This window comes from Gossypium hirsutum, chromosome D09, assembly GCF_007990345.1.
Source record: "Gossypium hirsutum isolate 1008001.06 chromosome D09, Gossypium_hirsutum_v2.1, whole genome shotgun sequence".
In the NCBI taxonomy this organism is placed as follows: Eukaryota; Viridiplantae; Streptophyta; class Magnoliopsida; order Malvales; family Malvaceae; genus Gossypium; species Gossypium hirsutum.
In genome coordinates this window covers 30,611,493-30,632,894 of record NC_053445.1, presented here as the reverse complement: position 1 = coordinate 30,632,894, position 21,402 = coordinate 30,611,493, and the positions used below count along the sequence as shown (strand labels likewise).

The following is a 21,402-nucleotide window of genomic DNA, read 5'->3' as shown; positions in this document are numbered from 1 at the left end:
CATTGGAATGGCTAGTGTTAAACATATTTTGTTGTAATTATATAAGTACTTATCATGCTTGATATACATTGAAATGGTTGAATGGTAGAAGCTACATAAGTATATTAAGGGTTGCATGAATTGGTAAAATATACTTATATATTCATGTGGCCAATTTGGTAAGCTTGAACATTTGAACATTTGAATATATGTGATAATATGTCATGTAAAAGACTTAATTTTAGCTTGGTTTTAATGTCTTAAATTGGTTGGTAAATGTATTCAAGTGTTGATGGAAGATAAATTGGGTGAGAAATGTAGCCTTGGAAAGGGCCTATTTTCATCCACACGGGCAGAGACACAGGCGTATGTCTCAGCCGTGTGTGACATACGTCCTAGCACATGGGCGTGTGTCTTGGTCGTGTGTCCCCTGCATCTTAAAAATTGAGAAACAGAATACTCAGGATTTTTCACACGGGCAGAGACACGAACGTGTGTCTCAGTCGCGTGTGACATAATGCCTAGCACACGGGCGTGTGTCTTGGCCATGTGATCCCTGCACCTTATTAATGAAAATTAAATTGTTCACACGGCCTAGCACAAAGGCGTGTGGCTTGGCCATGTGACCCAAGTTAGTAAGTAACCTAAATTAGACATAGGCTAGGACACGACCGTGTACCCCTATTTTGAATGCCCACACGGCCTAGGACACGGGCGTGTCTCTTGGCCGTGTGAGCCACACGGCTTGGCCACACGGGCGTATGTCCCTTGCACCTAGGAAAAAAATTAGAATTTTGTGAAAAATTCTCTGGGTTCCCAATTTAGTCCCGACTTATTTTAAATGCATATTTTGGGCCTCAAGGGTAGGGCCCATTTAAGGGACAATATGATTGATTTCGGATATGAATAGTAAATGATATGAATTAAGTATATTTGATCTGTAAACTCCATTAATGCTCCGTAACTCTGTCCCGGTGATGGATAGGGGTTAAGGGTGTTATACTATCACCTTCCCATCCTGCACCAAAACACACCTGAGTCTTGTATACATGTAATTGAATTATAATAAATTGGTACAAGGTGAGAAAATGAATTGAATTTTAAAATGTTATACGATTACCTGTATTGAGCCTAGATGAACATAAGATAGGATGCAATTGGAATGCCAATAGGTTATATCGCGCGTTGTACAAGTCTGACTTGAGATGAGATGATGATTTTCGATTTATTCTTGTCCACTAAATATACCAGAGTCCAGCATTTTTTGTGAACTATCGTGTTATATTTACAGTGATTCTGGCATGTTACCGAGGGTGGATGTAAAGCCTTCGGGCTTAGCACTTGGTGCTGAGGTGTGTTATGGAGGGCTGTTAGCCTACGAGCTAGGCACTTGGTGCCAAGGCATGTTCTTGGTTGGTTTGGATTGTTGGAGCGTTTTGGTGTGTTTCGATGGATAACCACGTATCCATATCTATTACATCGTTCATTGGGTAGATTTAAAATGGTTAAATGACTTGCATATTGAATTGTATAAATATTTTCTTTATTTCCAATAGTATATCGTGACTTGATATTGATTGAACTGATTATGCAACTTGTATATTTGTATAACTCACCATTGATTGATTGTGGTTGGCAGGAACAATGTCTATTAACATTGTTATTAATTGATTTATTACATTTATTCGGTAAGTTTTATCCTTTTAACCAGTGAAGTTACTAAGCCTGTTAAAGCTTACTCGTTTCATTTCATGTTTCATTGTAGATAACATTTTGCGAAATCAGGCAACTCAATCAATGCGAATATCACACTATCTAGATTCTTTTTGGTAGATTTTGGAAACATTTAATTTTTGGATATGTGGCATGTAATAGGAGTATCTTGTATATGTTTTAAGTATTTATTACAAGTGGTATGTTCTCTACTTGTGTGATGAATATATGCTTTAATTAATAATGAACTAGTTCATGGTTTGGTATGAAAATTCAAATATGGTGTGGAACTTGTCATCTAATAGGTGAAATTTGTATATGCTTTGATTGTGTATTATATTTGGTATTGGTTAGATTGATGAAATGATGTTTATGTTTTGTAATCGCTTATATGCGATCATGTTTTAGACCTCGGTGTGTTTATGTTCTTGTTATGCTAATTGATCGCTTGATATAAACTTTAGAAAGGTGTTTGAATTATGGTACAAATGAATATGGTTGAATGAGAAGAATAATGGTAAGTTTTGACATGAGTTAATGTATAGTTTTTGAGCTTAAATGCAAACCATTTGGTATAATCTTGTGATATAAAAGTATAGGATTGGTTTTGATTATTTTGGTATGTGAGTTGTGGTTCCAAATGAAGGCATATTGGTTAGGCTTAGGATGATTGAACTTGGCATGGTTTAGGTGTCTTTACAAGTGTTTATATGCATGTGGAAATAGGTTGGAAAGGTGTGTCTTGGTATGCAAGAATAAGGTTTGACATAGCTTGATTTTGATGGTTTTTCAGGTTCATAGGTCTGGCACACAGGTTGCCACACAGCCGTGTATTACACACAGGTACATCACACAGCCGTGTGTCACCTTAGCTGTAAAAATTTGTTAGTTCATTTAATTATCATCACATTAAATAAGTAATTGAAGTCATCTAGATAAGCAATCAAGCAAGCAATTATAACATTAAAAAATCCCCTAAAAACAAACAGTCCATAATGTCCATTACAACCCGTTGAAAATTTTATTTAAAATGTCTAAGTCTAATTCTAGTACTAAACCCTTGGAACGACCCACATTGCCTTCACTTCGGAGTTTAAAAGCTCAACACACATACTCTAAAAAACATGCCTTGTGATGGATCACTAATTTGCCACCCTCCTCGCTAACCCACAAACTATTTATCTACAAGGTAAAATAAAGAGTGTGAGCTTGGAGAAGCTCAATGAGTACACATGCATACAACACAAATATACACATCAGGCATGTTTGGATTTAAACATAATTTAACAATTCACATATAACACAAATTACATGCTCAGCACAGTGATATATTGGTAATTCGTGAATATGAAACATAGTCAAATTATATACTCATTGGATAAACGAATCTCTGAAACACACCAAATAACTCATAAAGTTGTATTCTATCTACAATGAATGGAGCTATGCTCGACATTCCCTTATCTCTCCAATGCTATCTCCAGACCACATTGCCTAACACATAATAAAAAGGGTGAGTTGTGACAGCCCAAAATTGACCCTAGTCGGGAAGTGGTTTCGGGACCACAAAATCGAGTCATAAAAATAATTGATTTCCATATTCTATGCTTATTATGTGTGTACATGAGTATGTGGAAGTTTCATTCTCCAATTTTGCCAATTGCATGAGAAATTATTAAATAAGGATTGATATGAGACATGGTGAAAATATGATAGGCTAATTTAAAATGGTCTATTAATGCATGTTGTGAAAATGATGGGTTTGCATGTCAAATTACCCAAAATTTGAGCTAGTGGTTGGCCATGCTATGGGTGGAAACATGTTGGGAACATGTTGGCCTAGTGAGGTATGTAGGAAAAAAATAAAATAAGGGGCATGGGCATAAAATAATGAAAAGGAGTATGATGAATACAAAAAAAAATGTGTGTAGTTGTTTCCCCCCCCATTGCCGTGAGCTAAAGAAAAGAAAGGAGAAAATTTTTGTTCATCCTTTCTCATCTTCATTTAGCCGAAACTAGAAAGAAAAAAAACAAAGAAAAAAAATGCTCATCCTTTGGTTCATCCTTGGCCAAAAATTTTAAGGAGGAAGGATGAAGAAAGGTTGAAGAGGTTCGGCCATGCATGTAGCTAGGCTAAGGTATGTTTGATGATGTTCCATGAGATGCATGCATGTTTTAGTTGTTAGCTTGAGTTCTACCTAGCCCATGGTCTAAATCTTGCTATGTGATGGAAATGACACTCGGCCATGGATGCATCATTCTTGGTTGATGTTTGATGTTGTGGTGATGAGGCATGAGGATAAGTTAAGATTCGGCCTAGGTAGAGTTTGTGTTAATGCCATTGCATGCTAAATATGAAGCTTGTTAATGATGCATGTGATGGTGGCTTGATGATTCTTGAACCTCCTTTTTAGCATTTTTGAGTGAGCACATATGTGCATTGGTTGCTAAATGGAGAAGAATCGGCTAGCAAGTTGTGTGCTAAGGCCGAATATAACTTTTGCATGTTAATGAGCAATGCATGTGTTAAATTGATGGAAAGGGAGAGGATGCTTTACTAGTGTGTGTATATGTGTGTATTAGCCAAGTTTTGAACTTGAAACAAAAGGGTGTTTAGTCAATACAAGTGACCATACTTGTAGAATGTATTAAGTGTTGAAATCGGCCCCAAAATAGACATGCATATTCGGCCAAGGGAAAAAAATTAGCTAAAATGTTGAGTTTGATTCATGATTCCGTACATATGTGACTTTAATGTCTAATGTATAAATATGGGCTAAGTGCCTTGTGTTCCTCTTTTCGATGCTCAAATGATTAAATCAATTTATTTGTTTAATTAAGCTCAAGAGCAAAGGGGAACTAAATCCGATAAAGGGAAGGAAAAAGTGGTCGAATAGCTATCGGAATCGTTCGACAACACCCGAGGTAAGTTCTTGAGTAAGAGAGCTTAAATTAAGATTTGATTAGATCATGTTTTAAACAAATCAAAATCATGCTCTTTGTGTGTGGCTATTGAGCCGAAATCACAAGAATGATAAGTGTCTTGTGTTTGAGTTTTGCTAACGAAAATGAAACACGAATGTGCTATGATTTATTGTTAAATGTGCATGGTTATTTGAATGATGTCCGGGCTAAGTCCCGAAGGCTTTGTGCTAAGTGACCATATCCGGACTAAGATCCGAAGGCATTTGTGCGAGATACTAATTCCGGGCTAAGCCCGAAGGCATTTGTGCGAGATACTAATTCCGGGCTAAGCTCGAAGGCATTTGTGCGAGTTACTAAATCCGGGTTAAGTCCCGAAGGCATTTGTGCGAGTTACTAAATCCGGGTTAAGTCCCGAAGGCATTTGTGCGAATTACTATAATCGGGCTATGTCCCGAAGGCATTTGAACGAGGAGTTATATCCGGTTAAATTCCGAAGGTACATGATTTGGGAATGAATGAACTTGCTGTAAAATTCCAGTTAATACTCTCGAAACATCCCAACATTGAGGTATGTTTCGTATGTGCTTGAATTTAGTTGGGCCCTTACAAATAAGTATTCGCTCAGTTGATAAACGAGCTACCGGCCTTTGGCTGAGTTGATCTTTTGTGTATGTACATAAGGGTTGATAATGTGAAGCAAGTACGATATCGTAAATTTGTGCATATGAAATTATCCGTTTAGCTATATGAATGCTATACTTTTGTTGTGCTGGAATTCCTTGCTCAAAACTTACTAAGCATAAATTGCTTACTCCGTTTCATTGCTCCTCTGTTTTATAGATTTGGTTCTCCAGCTATCGGACTCGGGATCTTGAGGTCAAAGTCGCCCACACTATCAAAGCCCCCTTTTGGTACAATTTGGGTTGAACTTCGAAATGGCATGTATAGGACTACCCGTTTGTTGTGGGTCGTGGACCCTTTGGACTTGTATAAATTTTGGATAGCCATGCGAAAATGGCTTATATGTGTTTGAGTATATTGTTATAATCATTTGGTGTGAATATGCTTGACAAGGATTGGCCATGGGGATGGTTAATCACTTTCATAAATTGTGCTATTTATGCAAAAAGGGCTAGTTGAATCATGGAAACCATGAAATAGGTAAAGTCTACCTTAAAGGCAGATGCTGACAGCAGCAGTGATGTAGATTTGGAAAATCACTAAAAATAGTAGGAAGGGAATTAAATAGTGAATAAATTATGTAAACAAACCTTGATGAATCTACTTTCATAGGAAAGTAACGAAACAATCATACGGATAGTATGTTAAGAGATATTCAGGTTCTCATGAGACAGTGCCAGAACGGTTTCTGGATTTCCTGTTCCGACTTTGGAAATTCATTACAAATTAACCAGAGATAATTAGGAGTCATACCATATATGGATAGATTCCTCTCTGAGTCTAGTTTCTATAGAAACAAACGGTATCAGTATTGGAGCCCTGTACGAGGAGATATCCAAGTCGTAATGCGCAAAGGTCAGGGTAGTCGATCCCTGTAACATTGGAGACTTTGACTAATAAACTGTACTAATTGGCCCGACCAAAAATTCTAGAAAAAAATATGTAGATGGGCATATGAGTCTAGTTTCAGGGAAAAATCACGAAACTGATTTTCGAGTTGTGAAACTCAAGATATGATTTTTAAAGCGATTAGTACGCAGATTGGCAGTGTCTGAGAAATATTTTTATAAGGGGTTTAAAGTCTGTTAACACCTCGTGTTCGACTCCGGTGTCGGTCTCGGGTTCGGGGTGTTACATTTGATTGGTATCAGAGCTACGGTTTAGTCGATTCTAGGACTACCGTAATGCGTTGGGTCTAGCTATACATGCCATTTTATGTGATTACTTGATAGTGTGGTGATTTCAGACAATTGTAAATGTGTTTATTTATAGTAATGGATCCTGATCCCGACCGAGAGGTAGCTGATGATCTTGAGAGTGTAGCGCTTGCTCCCGCACAAGGGACAGCGCCGGCGGGCTCTCAACCTAATGCTAGTAACCCGAATGATGAAGCTAGACAAGCTTTCTATAGCGTGATGAATGATTGGTTCAACCAATACATTCGAACTAATACGGCTGTCCCACAACCTCCATTCCCAACTAATACCACCCCGCACCTACAATACCTCCGGTAACTGACCAAATAAGGTCAAATAAGCCCCCAGTTGACAGAATCCGAAAACATGGGGCTACTGAATTTAAGGCTACGGATAGCGACGATGCCGAGCAAGCTGAATTTTGGTTGGACAACACTATCCGGGTACTCGATGAGCTATCTTGTACACCCGATGAATGCCTAAAGTGTACTATCTCCTTGCTACGTGATTCTGCCTACTATTGGTGGAGTACTCTGACTTCTGTTGTGCCCCGAGAGCAAGTAACTTGGGAGTTTTTCCAAACTGAGTTTCGGAAAAAGTATATCAGTCAGAGATTTGTTGATCAAAAACGGAAGGAATTTCTTGAGCTTAAGCAAGATTCTATGTCAGTTACTGATTACGAGCGAAAATTTATTAGACTTAGTAGATACGCTCGGGAATGTGTTTCGTCCGAGGCTATTATGTGTAAACGCTTCGAGGATGGGCTGAATGAAGATATAAAAATGTTCGTTGGCGTTCTTGAAATACGAGAGTTCGTAGTACTTGTCGAGCGAGCTTGTAAAGCCGAAGAGCTTAGAAAAGAAAAACAAAAAGTTGATGAGGGAACTGGAGAGTTTCGTAAAAGATCCTCGGGAAAGTCTCTTCAACAGGTATCGAAGAAATTTCGAGATGATGTGGGCTGGTCGAGAGGCACTTCGGGCCTTTTTAGACGAGATCGTGATCGACCCCCTGTGGGTACACGAGGCACTTCGGTCGCCAGTGTTGGGGATGAACGTCGAGACAGAACGAAATGTCGATATTGCGGTAAATGGCATTCGGGGAGTTGTAGATTCCCTGACCGCTCCTGTTACAAGTGCGGATCAGTTGACCACTTCATTAAAGATTGCCCGAGGTTGTCTGAACAGAATGTAAATCAGAGTGGGAAACCGGGTGCTACCACTGCTCGAGGTAGACCATCTGAAAATACGGGCAATGCTGGTGGTGGTCAGAGAGGATCTAGAGATGCTACGACTAGATCCGAGGCTCGTGCACCTGCTAGAGCTTATGCTATACGTGCCCGCGAGGATGCTTCTTCGCCTGATGTTATTACCAGTACTTTTACTCTCTTGGATACTAATGTAATTGCTTTGATTGACCCCGGTTCTACTCATTCTTACATATGTGAAACCTTAGCATCCAGTAAGACTTTACCCATTGAGTCTACTGAGTTCGTAATTCGGGTGTCAAATCCCTTGGGTCGTTACGTGCTGGTCGACAAAGTGTGTAAGAAATGTCCCTTAGAAATTCGAGGTTCCTGTTTTCCGGTGGACTTGATGCTTTTGCCGTTTGATGAATTTGATGTTATTCTTGGTTTGGATTGGTTGACCGCGCATGATGCGGTTGTGAACTGCAAAAGCAAGGCTATTGATTTGAGGTGCGCAAATAACGAAGTAATCCGAGTTGAGTCTACGGACTTGGAGGGGATGCCAGCTGTAATATCAGCAATGTTGGCCCAGAAATATGTAAGAAAAGGGTGCGAAGCATACCTTGCATATGTACTGGATGACAAAGAATTAGAAAAGAAACCCGAATCTGTGCCGGTGGTTTGTGAATACCCGGATGTTTTTCCTGAAGAATTACCGGGTTTACCACCTGTTCGGGAGGTAGAGTTTGGTATTGAGCTTGTACCTGGGACTACGCCGATTTCGATAGCTCCGTATCGTATGGCACCAACCGAGTTAAAAGAGTTGAAAGCTCAGTTGCAAGAATTGACGAATAGAGGTTTTGCTCGACCAAGTTTCTCACCTTGGGGTGCACCAGTATTGTTCGTGAAAAAGAAGGACGGAACCATGAGGTTGTGCATTGACCATCGTCAACTGAATAAAGTGACGATAAAGAACATATATCCGTTGCCGCGTATCGATGATTTGTTCGACCAACTGAAGGGAGCCTCAGTGTTCTCAAAAATAGATTTGAGATCGGGCTATTATCAGTTGCGAATTCGAGATTCGGACATACCCAAAACTGCCTTCAGGACGAGATATGGTCACTACGAGTTCTTAGTGATGCCATTTGGGCTCACTAATGCCCCTGCGGTATTTATGGATTTGATGAATCGGATCTTCAGACCATATTTGGATCGGTTCATAGTTGTGTTCATTGATGACATCTTGGTCTATTCAAGAGATGAGACCGAACATGCTGAACACCTGAGACTGGTGTTGAAAATTTTGCGGGATAAGCAGTTATATGCTAAGTTCAGTAAGTGTGAGTTCTGGTTAAGAGAGGTTAGCTTCTTGGGTCATGTGGTATCCGCATCGGGTATTCGAGCTGACCCGAGCAAAATTTCAGCCATACTTAACTGGAAGCCTCCAAGAAATATTACCGAAGTTCGGAGCTTCCTGGGACTCGCCGGTTATTACCGACGATTTGTCAAAGGTTTCTCGATGATAGCCACACCAATGACGAAGCTACTTCAAAAGGATGTTAAGTTCGAATGGACGGAGAAATGTCAGAAAAGTTTTGATCAACTAAAAACTTATTTGACTGAAGCTCCAATTTTAGTGCAACCCGAATCAGGCAAAGAGTTTGTCATTTATAGTGACGCATCCCTACTTGGGTTGGGTTGCGTATTGATGCAAGAAGGTCGAGTTGTGGCCTATGCGTCGAGACAATTAAAGCCACATGAGAAAAATTATCCGACCCATGATCTTGAACTAGCTGCCATCGTATTTGCTTTAAAAATATGGCGACATTACTTATTTGGTGAAAAGTGCCATGTATTTTCGGATCACAAAAGTCTCAAATATTTGATGACTCAAAGAGACTTAAATCTGCGACAAAGACGTTGGCTTGAGTTGTTGAAAGATTACGAGCTTGTCATTGATTACCACCCGGGAAAGGCTAATGTGGTTGCGGACGCCTTAAGCCGGAAGTCATTGGTTGCTTTACGAGCAATGAATGTGCATTTGTTTGTTCTACCTGACAATGTGTTAGTTGCTGAATTAAAAGCCAAACCATTATTGATTCATCAAATTCGTGAAGCCCAGAAAGTTGATGATGATTGTTTGAGGTTCAGAAGTCGTTTGTGTGTTCCAAGGAGTTTGGAACTCATTTCGATGATTCTGAACGAAGCCCATTGTAGCCGAATGTCAAGTCACCCGGGGAGTACGAAAATGTACAACGATTTGAAACGTTGGTTTTGGTGGCATGGTCGGAGTACGAAAATGTACAACGATTTGAAACGTTGGTTTGGTGGCATGGTATGAAACGAGACATCTCCGACCTTGTTTCGAGATGTTTAATATGTCAACAAGTGAAAGCGGAACATCAAGTGCCTTCAGGATTACTTCAGCCGATCATGATACCCAAATGGGAATGGGATCGAGTCACAATGGACTTTGTGTCCGGACTGCCATTGTCAACAAGTAAGAAGGATGCGATTTGGGTTGTTGTCGATAGACTGACTAAGTCGGCTCACTTTATCCCCGTGTGTATGGATTTTTCATTGGATAGACTAGTTGAATTGTACGTTTCTCAGATTGTGAGATTACACGGGGTACCTATTTCTATCGTGTCGGATAGAGATCCGAGATTCACCTCGCGATTTTGGAGAAAATTGCAAGAAGCTTTGGGTACCAAGCTGCATTTTAGCACTGCTTTTCATCCCCAAACCGATGGTCAATCTGAGCGGATAATTCAGATACTTGAGGATATATTGAGATGTTGCATCCTCGAGTTCAGTGGTTCATGGGAACAGTATTTACCTTTGATTGAATTCGCTTACAATAATAGTTTTCAATCAAGTATTAAGATGGCACCTTACGAGGCTTTGTACGGTCGTAAATGCCGTACACCATTGTTTTGGACCGAGCTCGGTGAAAGTAAAATTTTCGGAGTTGATTTGATTAAGGATGCCGAACAGAAAGTAAAGGTAATCCGTGAAAGTCTGAAAGCAGCCACAGATCGTCAAAAAAAAATCGTATGCGGATTTGAAACGAAAGGACATTGAATATCAGGTGGGAGATAAAGTGTTCCTTAAAGTTTCGCCTTGGAAAAAGGTACTCAGGTTTGGCCGTAAGGACAAGTTGAGCCCGAGATTCATTGGGCCGTACGAAATCTCCGAACGAGTCGGTCCGGTTGCGTATAGATTGATTTTGCCCCCTGAGCTTGAAAAGATTCACGACGTCTTTCATGTTTCGATGCTTCGACGCTATCGATCTGATCCATTGCACATAATTAGCCCATCAGAGGTTGAAATTCAAGCCGATATGAGTTATGAAGAAGAGCCGATGCGTATCCTAGCTCGTGAAGTGAAGGAGTTGCGAAACAAAAGGGTTCCGTTAGTGAAGGTGTTATGGCTCAAACACGGGATCGAGGAAGCTACTTGGGAAATCGAGAGCTCGATGAAAGAACGATACCCAAACCTATTTACCGGTAAGATTTTCGGGGACGAAAATTTCTTAAGTGGGGGAGAGTTGTGACAGCCCAAAATTGACCCTAGTCGGGAAGTGGTTTCGGGACCACAAAACCGAGTCATAAAAATAATTGATTTCCATATTCTATGCTTATTATGTGTGTACATGAGTATGTGGAAGTTTCATTCTCCAATTTTGCCAACTGCATGAGAAATTATTAAATAGGGATTGATATGAGACATGGTGAAAATATGATAGGCTAATTTAAAATGGTCTATTAATGCATGTTGTGAAAATGATGGGTTTGCATGTCAAATTACCCAAAATTTGAGCTAGTGGTTGGCCATGCTATGGGTGGAAACATGTTGGGAACATGTTGGCCTAGTGAGGTATGTAGGAAAAAAATAAAATAAGGGGCATGGGCATAAAATAATGAAAAGGAGTATGATGAATACAAAAAAAAATGTGTGTAGTTGTTTCCCCCCCCATTGCCGTGAGCTAAAGAAAAGAAAGGAGAAAATTTTTGTTCATCCTTTCTCATCTTCATTTAGCCGAAACTAGAAAGAAAAAAAAACAAAGAAAAAAAAATGCTCATCCTTTGGTTCATCCTTGGCCAAAAATTTTAAGGAGGAAGGAAGAAGAAAGTTTGAAGAGGTTCGGCCATGCATGTAGCTAGGCTAAGGTATGTTTGATGATGTTCCATGAGATGCATGCATGTTTTAGTTGTTAGCTTGAGTTCTACCTAGCCCATGGTCTAAATCTTGCTATGTGATGGAAATGACACTCGGCCATGGATGCATCATTCTTGGTTGATGTTTGATGTTGTGGTGATGAGGCATGAGGATGAGTTAAGATTCGGCCTAGGTAGAGTTTGTGTTAATGCCATTGCATGCTAAATATGAAGCTTGTTAATGATGCATGTGATGGTGGCTTGATGATTCTTGAACCTCCTTTTTAGCATTTTTGAGTGAGCACATATGTGCATTGGTTGCTAAATGGAGAAGAATCGGCTAGCAAGTTGTGTGCTAAGGCCGAATATAACTTTTGCATGTTAATGAGCAATGCATGTGTTAAATTGATGGAAAGGGAGAGGATGCTTTACTAATGTGTATATGTGTGTATTAGCCAAGTTTTGAACTTGAAACAAAAGGGTGTTTAGTCAATACAAGTGACCATACTTGTAGAATGTATTAAGTGTTGAAATCGGCCCCAAAATAGACATGCATATTCGGCCAAGGGAAAAAAATTAGCTAAAATGTTGAGTTTGATTCATGATTCCGTACATATGTGACTTTAATGTCTAATGTATAAATATAGGCTAAGTGCCTTGTGTTCCTCTTTTCGATGCTCAAATGATTAAATCAATTTATTTGTTTAATTAAGCTCAAGAGCAAAGGGGAACTAAATCCGATAAAGGGAAGGAAAAAGTGGTCGAATAGCTATCGGAATCGTTCGACAACACCCGAGGTAAGTTCTTGAGTAAGAGAGCTTAAATTAAGATTTGATTAGATCATGTTTTAAGCAAATCAAAATCATGCTCTTTGTGTGTGGCTATTGAGCCGAAATCACAAGAATGATAAGTGTCTTGTGTTTGAGTTTTGCTAACGAAAATGAAACACGAATGTGCTATGATTTATTGTTAAATGTGCATGGTTATTTGAATGATGTCCGGGCTAAGTCCCGAAGGCTTTGTGCTAAGTGACCATATCCGGACTAAGATCCGAAGGCATTTGTGCGAGATACTAATTCCGGGCTAAGCCCGAAGGCATTTGTGCGAGATACTAATTCCGGGCTAAGCCCGAAGGCATTTGTGCGAGTTACTAAATCCGGGTTAAGTCCCGAAGGCATTTGTGCGAGTTACTAAATCCGGGTTAAGTCCCGAAGGCATTTGTGCGAATTACTATAACCGGGCTATGTCCCGAAGGCATTTGAACGAGGAGCTATATCCGGTTAAATTCCAAAGGTACGTGATTTGGGAATGAATGAACTTGCTGTAAAATTCCAGTTAATATTCTCGAAACATCCCAACATTGAGGTATGTTTCGTATGTGCTTGAATTTAGTTGAGCCCTTACAAATAAGTATTCGCTCAGTTGATAAACGAGCTACCGGCCTTTGGCTGAGTTGATCTTTTGTGTATGTACATAAGGGTTGATAATGTGAAGCAAGTACGATATCGTAAATTTGTGCATATGAAATTATCCGTTTAGCTATATGAATGCTATACTTTTGTTGTGCTGGAATTCCTTGCTCAAAACTTACTAAGCATAAATTGCTTACTCCGTTTCATTGCTCCTCTGTTTTATAGATTTGGTTCTCTAGCTATCGGACTCGGGATCTTGAGGTCAAAGTCGCCCACACTATCAAAGCCCCTTTTGGTACAATTTTGGTTGAACTTCGAAATGGCATGTATAGGACTACCCGTTTGTTGTGGGTCGTGGACCCTTTGGACTTGTATAAATTTTGGATAGCCATGCGAAAATGGCTTATATGTGTTTGAGTATATTGTTATAATCATTTGGTGTGGATATGCTTGACAAGGATTGGCCATGGGGATGGTTAATCACTTTCATAAATTGTGCTATTTATGCAAAAAGGGCTAGTTGAATCATGGAAACCATGAAATAGGTAAAGTCTACCTTAAAGGCAGATGCTGACAGCAGCAGTGATGTAGATTTGGAAAATCACTAAAAATAGTAGGAAGGGAATTAAATAGTGAATAAATTATGTAAACAAACCTTGATGAATCTACTTTCATAGGAAAGTAACGAAACAATCATACGGATAGTATGTTAAGAGATATTCAGGTTCTCGTGAGACAGGGCCAGAACGGTTTCTGGATTTCCTGTTCCGACTTTGGAAATTCATTACAAATTAACCAGAGATAATTAGGAGTCATACCATATATGGATAGATTCCTCTCTGAGTCTAGTTTCTATAGAAACAAACGGCATCAGTATTGGAGCCCTGTACAAGGAGATATCCAAGTCGTAATGCGCAAAGGTCAGGGTAGTCGATCCCTGTAACATGGGAGACTTTGACTAATAAACTGTACTAATTGGCCCGACCAAAAATTCTAGAAAAAATATGTAGATGGGCATATGAGTCTAGTTTCAGGGAAAAATCACAAAACTGATTTTCGAGTTGTGAAACTCAAGATATAATTTTTAAAGCGACTAGTACGCAGATTGGCAGTGTCTGAGAAATATTTTTATAAGGGGTTTAAAGTCTGTTAACACCTCGTGTTCGACTCCGGTGTCGGTCTCGGGTTCGGGGTGTTACATGAGTACTCACAATCCTATGGCATGCCAATGATATCCAATGGTTTCAAGTGTTCACATTGCCAACATATCTAATTAATCACATTTTATTACACAATATAAATGGGCTCGGACTACTATTGAGCTCGCACTTAGCATTTCACAATAATATAATTTTGCACTAATCAGAACTTGTCATATCATAAAACTCATACTTCACTTCTGGTTTCATGCATGCATAAATGTGCACTATCAATAGCATTCGTATGTTATAAAAGTCTGCATTATATTATTTATTTTTATGTCCATTCGCAAGTACTACATAATCATATACGAATATATATTACATATATATACATACCTATTTAGTGACCTTTGTCACATTACATGTAGCATACATTAAAAATCTCATATACATTTATATATATTAGATAATGCAAAACCTATAACTGCATATATATATTATATAATAAAACCCATACATATATTATGTATAGCGAAACCACGCATATATATGTAATATGTATATACAGACCCACGCAAATATTTTATACATATAACACCCATGCACGTTAATATATATTATGTATATAACACCCATACACAGATATATATTATTATATATATAACACCAAATCTCATATTATAAATAACAAAACCCCTAGATGTATATATATTATATATATACACACACCTTTAAATTTGCACAACATGGATACCCAACAATTCAAACAAAATTGTAAGAATTTGCATATCATAAGTGGGGGTTCGCAAGCTTCACTTTGACTCTCTAGATCTCGTAATTCATGCTAAAATACGACATACAAATGCACTCACCTGTAGCTCACCACGGCTCATCGAACTAGACAACTTTGTACTTGCATTTATCCCAGTTTGTTGAGGTTCCCACCAACATTTTCAGCTTCACACAAAAATATACATATTACTAAGCATTCAAAAACAATCTAACTTATCTCTTTGTGTTCATACATCGGCTCTCCACTCACACATACTTATTCGACTTATTTCGTACAATCTATTACGATTAATTTCTTCTTTTTATCTTAATTAAGTCCTTAATTTCTACCTCCTAACCCTCTAACTTGTGCCTAATTATAGATCTAAGCCAATAATTCAACTCAATTTTACTGGACACTACTTTTCTCAAAAAACCATCGTTCATCCTCATTCTCAAAAGAAAACCATTTAATTCATGCAATTACTTAAAGATTTTGATAAATTGAATTTGTAAACCTCTTAATCTTGTCAAAATATACTAAAAAATCATTTTAAAAACATCTCTTAGCTCTTTAAAATAAGATTCACCATTTTTATGCAAAAGATAGTTTTAAAACCATGGATTTTTAATTTTCTTGCTTAGATCTATAAAAATTCAAATTAAAAACACCTAATAAAAATTTAATACATAAGAAAATAATAGGTTTACCTTTAGTTCGAAAACCTCTATGAATTTGCACCACTGAGCAAAAACGAGCTAAGTTTAGGTGAGAACTTGGAGAAGAAAGAATGATTTTCTTGCAAAATTGAAAGAATAGAGAGTGTTTGGATGCCAAGAAAATATAAAAATGCAGAAATTTTTTTGAGAAAATTTTTCAATTTAGATCTAACAAATTTTTAAAATGAAAAAGTATGGAGAGAAATTGGGAAGGCAAGTGGCTTTTATAGCCAACTAAATTTTTTAAAATTAGTCTATTTACTCTCGAAGTCCTCTCTTATTTCTCCCTTGTTCTAATAACTCCCTATTTAACAACTAATCTTAATTTACACATTTAACCTCTATCTTAAGCACTATTCCAAATTATTCTCTATTAATTTTTACTAATGCTCCAATTATTAATACCATTATTATTTTATTTAATTATTATTTATATTATTAACGAATTGTTTATTTTATCCTATTTTAATTCCTATGACACCAAAACTGATTTTTCTCTCGAGCTCACAATCTAATGCCCATTTCTACTAACCCGATTTTTGGGATGTGACACCGATTCTGTAGCATATAGGCCTGGACTTTGTCAATCTACCCTTAGCACTCAACCTTTAGACTTTCTCTACCTCCGCTCTTTGTAATCCCCACCTTTCCACCCCGACTAGGTGAACCGGTCTCCATCAACATCACCACATCCTCCTCCCTACTCCCTCCTTGTTGTATCACTTTATCAACATGTGATTTATCTTATTCTTGAGTAAGTAAATGACTATACATATATATGTGTGTGTGTGTGTGTGTGTTTGTGTGTATAACTTGTATACCTTAATGCATTGAAAATCAAAGCATTTAAAAAGAGTAAGCAAAAGGTTGATACGTAAGATATATGACTTATACATGATATAACTTTACTTATAGATAATAAAATCATTGTTGAATTAAAGAATCAATAATATCTTTAAAGATATTATATGAATTATGGAAATGAAACATAGTAATGAACTTTTTATGTAAGAGAGCGAAAAAGAAGTGATGAAAGTAATACAACCTTAAGGATGACAAATAGTATATAACAAGCTATGTTTACATGATGCTAGTGGTAGTATTACGATAAGTTAGAGTAGTATGTGTAGAATGACCATAGAATTAAGTAGTTGGTTGACCGGATAAGAAAATTGAGGATTAAAATCAAACCATTGTGATCCTCCAACACAGATTCCATACCATATATAATATTCCCTTCGAAACCTAACTTTGAACCCAAAAAACAAGAACCACTCAATTAAAAATGTGTAATAATCATTCATTAGATTACGATATGTAGATATTTGCATTACCAATTTGCCATTCATTCTTTAACCGTTTCCCCCTCCAACCATATATTAAGAAAAGAGCTATAAATATAAACATAAAAATAGCCAATGCGCTGTCTTATTCAGCTTTAACCTTTTTCCAACACAAAATTCGGTCAACTTCTCCGTTCTTGATTGATGCAATGAATAAAATTGAAATTCCTTGACAAGCTACAATCAAGAATTGAAGAAGTTGGACCTTTTCTTTCTTTTTGTTCCATACTCATCAAATTTTGATTTCTCTCAATCACGCTTCATTTTTCTCCAACACATGGAATCATTTTTGTTTCAATTTAGAGGTTTTGTTTCTAATTTATTTGTCTTTAATGTCCTTGGAATTTTATTTTATTTATAAAACATAACTTACTTTCATCTAATTATATGAATCCATTAAGTTCAATTTCTATTTCATAAATTGATTTTTACCCACAATTTCTTTTTATTTCTTTAACCAAATGCTTGTTTTCAAATAGGAAGTACATGTTCCATCTCATCCTCAAAAAGACAAGTCCAGATTTTTTTTCTTTTTGGAATTAGGATTAAGCTACACTTACTGATAAAAGTTAAAATTAATAATCTTATAATTTTATACCTTTTAAAAGATTAAAAAAATGAACATTTTCATTTTAAAGGCGAATGAGCTAGACAAAACTTCGAAATCAACATTCCATTTTCATCGACAATATCTATCTAATTTAACAAGATGTTGGTATTCATGATAGAGATTCAAAAATTTTGAATAGGAAGTAAAAGCTCTTTCGTGATCAGCTTTTGCAGTTTTCCTTGTATGTAGTTATATTTATACCAATTCTAACATAATATATATATTATTTTTAATTGCAATTTATGTTTTTTTTTATATGTGACGTGCCAAAAATAGACTTTAGAATAAATTCTTGATTTCCTTTTCCGTCGCTTGGGAGAAAACAAGCCTCTTCTTCTACCTTGGGAAGGAAGATTTCATATTTGTATTGCAAAAGGATCCACCATTACTGACAAGCAAAATGAATGGTCTTTTGAAAAGCTTAAAATACTTTACCCATATGTTTGGTGAGTACCCAAATTAAGTTTTCTTTCATAACCCTTTTTTCTTATGAAAATATTTTTTTTACCAATTATATTATATCATTCTACCTACATTTTTTCCCTTAAATATTATTTTGACAATTTTTGCAGTAGATAAAAAACCAGAAATGCAAATAGGACCTCCTACAGATGTAAAGCATGTTGCCCATATTGGTATGGATGGTCCTTCTGCCACCAAGCCTTCTTGGGTATGATGTCAAAATTTTCCCTTATTTAGCACAGATTTAAATAATGGTTATAAAAGTTTCGTAATTGGTCTGAAAGTGGAGGGATGTTGACTTATAAAATTTACTCGGGTTTGAGTTAATGAGGTGTAAGTGGTAAGCTTTTATTTGGACAACTCCCTTTAAATGTAACGTGTGCGTATGTAATGTGATTATGTCCCTATTATGCGTGTGAGAATACTAATCTCTAATTTTAGAATACCACAAAAAATAATGATTATATATATGATTGTTAATATTGTATCGATATTGATTGTATTAAGTTATATGTATTATTTCTACCCTAAATTAGTATAAAATAATTTAATTTTCATTTTAATAAAAAATTGTAATGTAACGTGTTACAATCCATTTTAATTAATACCAACATGTAGTCCAACATATGGGTATAAGTTTGATACTTTAATCAATTTTTAATATTTGTAATCATTTTATTCAATCTAATTACTTACTTCGGTAAATAACTTGTTTAAAATACTTATTTTTTATAAAATCCTTGCAGATGAATGAGTTTACTTCTGCTCCAAAATTCTCGGCAGATGCTTTAAATGGCAATCTAGAAGTGAATCCTTCAGCATCAGGTTTGTTCCCTTTTTACTTTTAAACCACAATATTAATAATCATTCACTTTTAAACACACAAGTCAAAGGAATCCAAAATCCAAGATTTGATAAGATTCTATTTCATCAACCACAAAGTAAGGTGTTTATTTTTAAATCTTATATATAAAATCTCTTTTTTTTTCTCATAAAAAATAAATCAAATATTTATACTATTAAATTATTCGAGTTTGATTTGATCATTATCCGATATGTTAATACTTGATTCGAGCAACTTGTAAGCTTGATAATTTTTTTATTTATAATAAATTTTAATGCTAATTTACTACTTTACCCTTTATATACATACACTTAAAACCCAAATCTTAAATTGTTATTTTAATTTTTTAAATTGTATAAGAATAAGCTCGAGTATATAAATAATGTAAATGAGTTTAAATCGAAAGGAGCTTGAATAGTTTAATTTGATTTCAAGCTAAACTCAAATTTTTATAATAGTATTCGATCAAACTCGAGTCACATTTCAAACTCAAATTTTTCACTGTCCAAGTTTAGCATGACTAGATTACAACTAATAATAATAAAGACAAGAATTACAAATACCGAGGTTCAAAATTTATATGAATTGGATGTGACCTTTTAAAGATAAATAGAAATAATAAAAAATAAAAAATTTTAAAATTATTTTCATTCATGCAGGAAATCCAAACTCATTGCCACCTAATGGTAATGAGAAGCAAAGGAAGAAACATCGGAAGCCAGCGGTCGAAACTGACTCTCCTAAAGGTTCTCCTAAAGCTAGCAAGAAGTCCAAGCAAAATCGTTTGGCAAACAATTCGACGGCAGAATGCCCTGGTCAAGAAGTACAGAGGACCAAGAACTCGATTCGGGACAGCGAATCATCTTGCCAAGACGCAACTGAAGTCCCAAAAAAACCTCGGAAAAAGAAATCAAGGGGATCATCGGGCGGATCGGGGACATCATCGCCAACGTCGACATCGAAAGCTCCGGATCTCTTGCCCTCAGTCAACGAGGTTGAATGTTAAAAGAAGGTGGAAGCTTAAAGAGGCCATAATAGATTACAACTGCGTCAAACTGTAATCCCCATGAAAAATTTCTTCTTCATCTATTATTGATGTCTCAAACTTGTTTTACTTGTAGCTTTAGCTTGCATGGTTTTTAAAGAACTTCTCAACTACAAAACTTCTTTTCTGTTGATATACTTTTGTGATTGAACTGTGTAAGCTTTTGGATTTATTTCTAGGGAATCGATTCGTGTACATGAAGGTGAATCCTTGGCACTCAACTTAAGGGTTAATTAAAATCTAAAATTATAATTATTTTAATTAAAATAATTTGTTATGTCTGTAAACTATAGATGTAAGTTCTATCCTACTATATATATTAAAATCATCTTCTTGCAATATATATAGTAATCAATTTCAATAGCAAAGCAATTGCTGAAAAAAAAAATAATCCAAGGATGTCATGATTTAAGGGTTGAGAAGAATAAGGTGGTGCATTTTAGAAAATGGCTCTTGGATTTACGGTCTAGCAATGAGCTACAAGATGAGGATAGGATTGAAGTAGTCATGGTCTACTGGTATATATGGAAATGCATGTGTGAATTTATTTTCAAGAAGACAGATTTGAAACTATTTGGAGTTGCAGTTAGACAAAATGAGTCCTTTCTCCTTAAGATTGGGTTCAATATTATTAATAATCCTGATGCCCTCTGGGTTAGAGTACTCAAAAGTAAATATAAAGTTGGTTTGGTTGCCTGGATAATATTTGGTGTTTGAACAGTTCTTATATGTAGAGATCGCTTGCCAAGGTTTGGGGTTCTTTAAAAGAGAATCTTATTTGGGTGGTGGTGATGGTTGATAGGTACGGTTTTGGAAGGATAATTGGGTCTCAGAGATTGACACGCTCATTTTCCGTACTAGAGATGTGCCTAAGAACAGTGATGTATTTGTCTGTGAGATGGTTGATCCACTAGGAAATTGGCTATGGTCCAGTAGTGAGTCTATTGGATGTGGAGTGCATTCTACAGAGCCATTCCTCCGCCCAACCGGGAGCTAATAATGGACTTTTCTATTTGTGACACATATTACCATCTCTCAAAATCCAAGTGGGGTCCCTGTGGGATCTAGTTTGGAAGTTGAAAGTGCCGCAAAGGGTTAGAAATTTCCTTTGGCTAGTCTTGCGTGATCGGTTTCTCACCAATAATGAAAGGGTCAAGAGAGGGTTAGCATTGGACGTTGGCTGTCAGCATTGTGGTTTCCCTGATGAAGATAT

At 36.7% G+C, this 21,402-nt stretch overlaps 1 protein-coding gene and 1 long non-coding RNA gene across 2 annotated transcripts; one reads left to right on the top strand and one right to left on the bottom strand.

Moving 5' to 3' along the window:
* Positions 1-2,673: 2,673 nt before the first annotated feature.
* Positions 2,674-16,058, bottom strand: LOC107892958 (uncharacterized). Its single transcript, XR_001682675.1, has 3 exons — positions 15,877-16,058; positions 15,267-15,351; positions 2,674-2,874 (listed from the first exon to the last, which is right to left on the bottom strand). It is a non-coding gene; the product is annotated as an uncharacterized lncRNA (long non-coding RNA).
* A 1,288-nt stretch (positions 16,059-17,346) lies between these two features.
* Positions 17,347-20,456, top strand: LOC107892959 (CRIB domain-containing protein RIC5). The gene is made up of 5 exons (XM_016817972.2): positions 17,347-17,533; positions 18,115-18,284; positions 18,411-18,508; positions 19,047-19,125; positions 19,804-20,456. The coding sequence occupies exons 2-5, from the start codon at positions 18,239-18,241 to the stop codon at positions 20,148-20,150; spliced, it is 570 nt and encodes a 189-aa protein (XP_016673461.1). The 5' UTR covers positions 17,347-17,533; positions 18,115-18,238; the 3' UTR covers positions 20,151-20,456.
* The last annotated feature ends 946 nt before the right edge of the window (positions 20,457-21,402 follow it).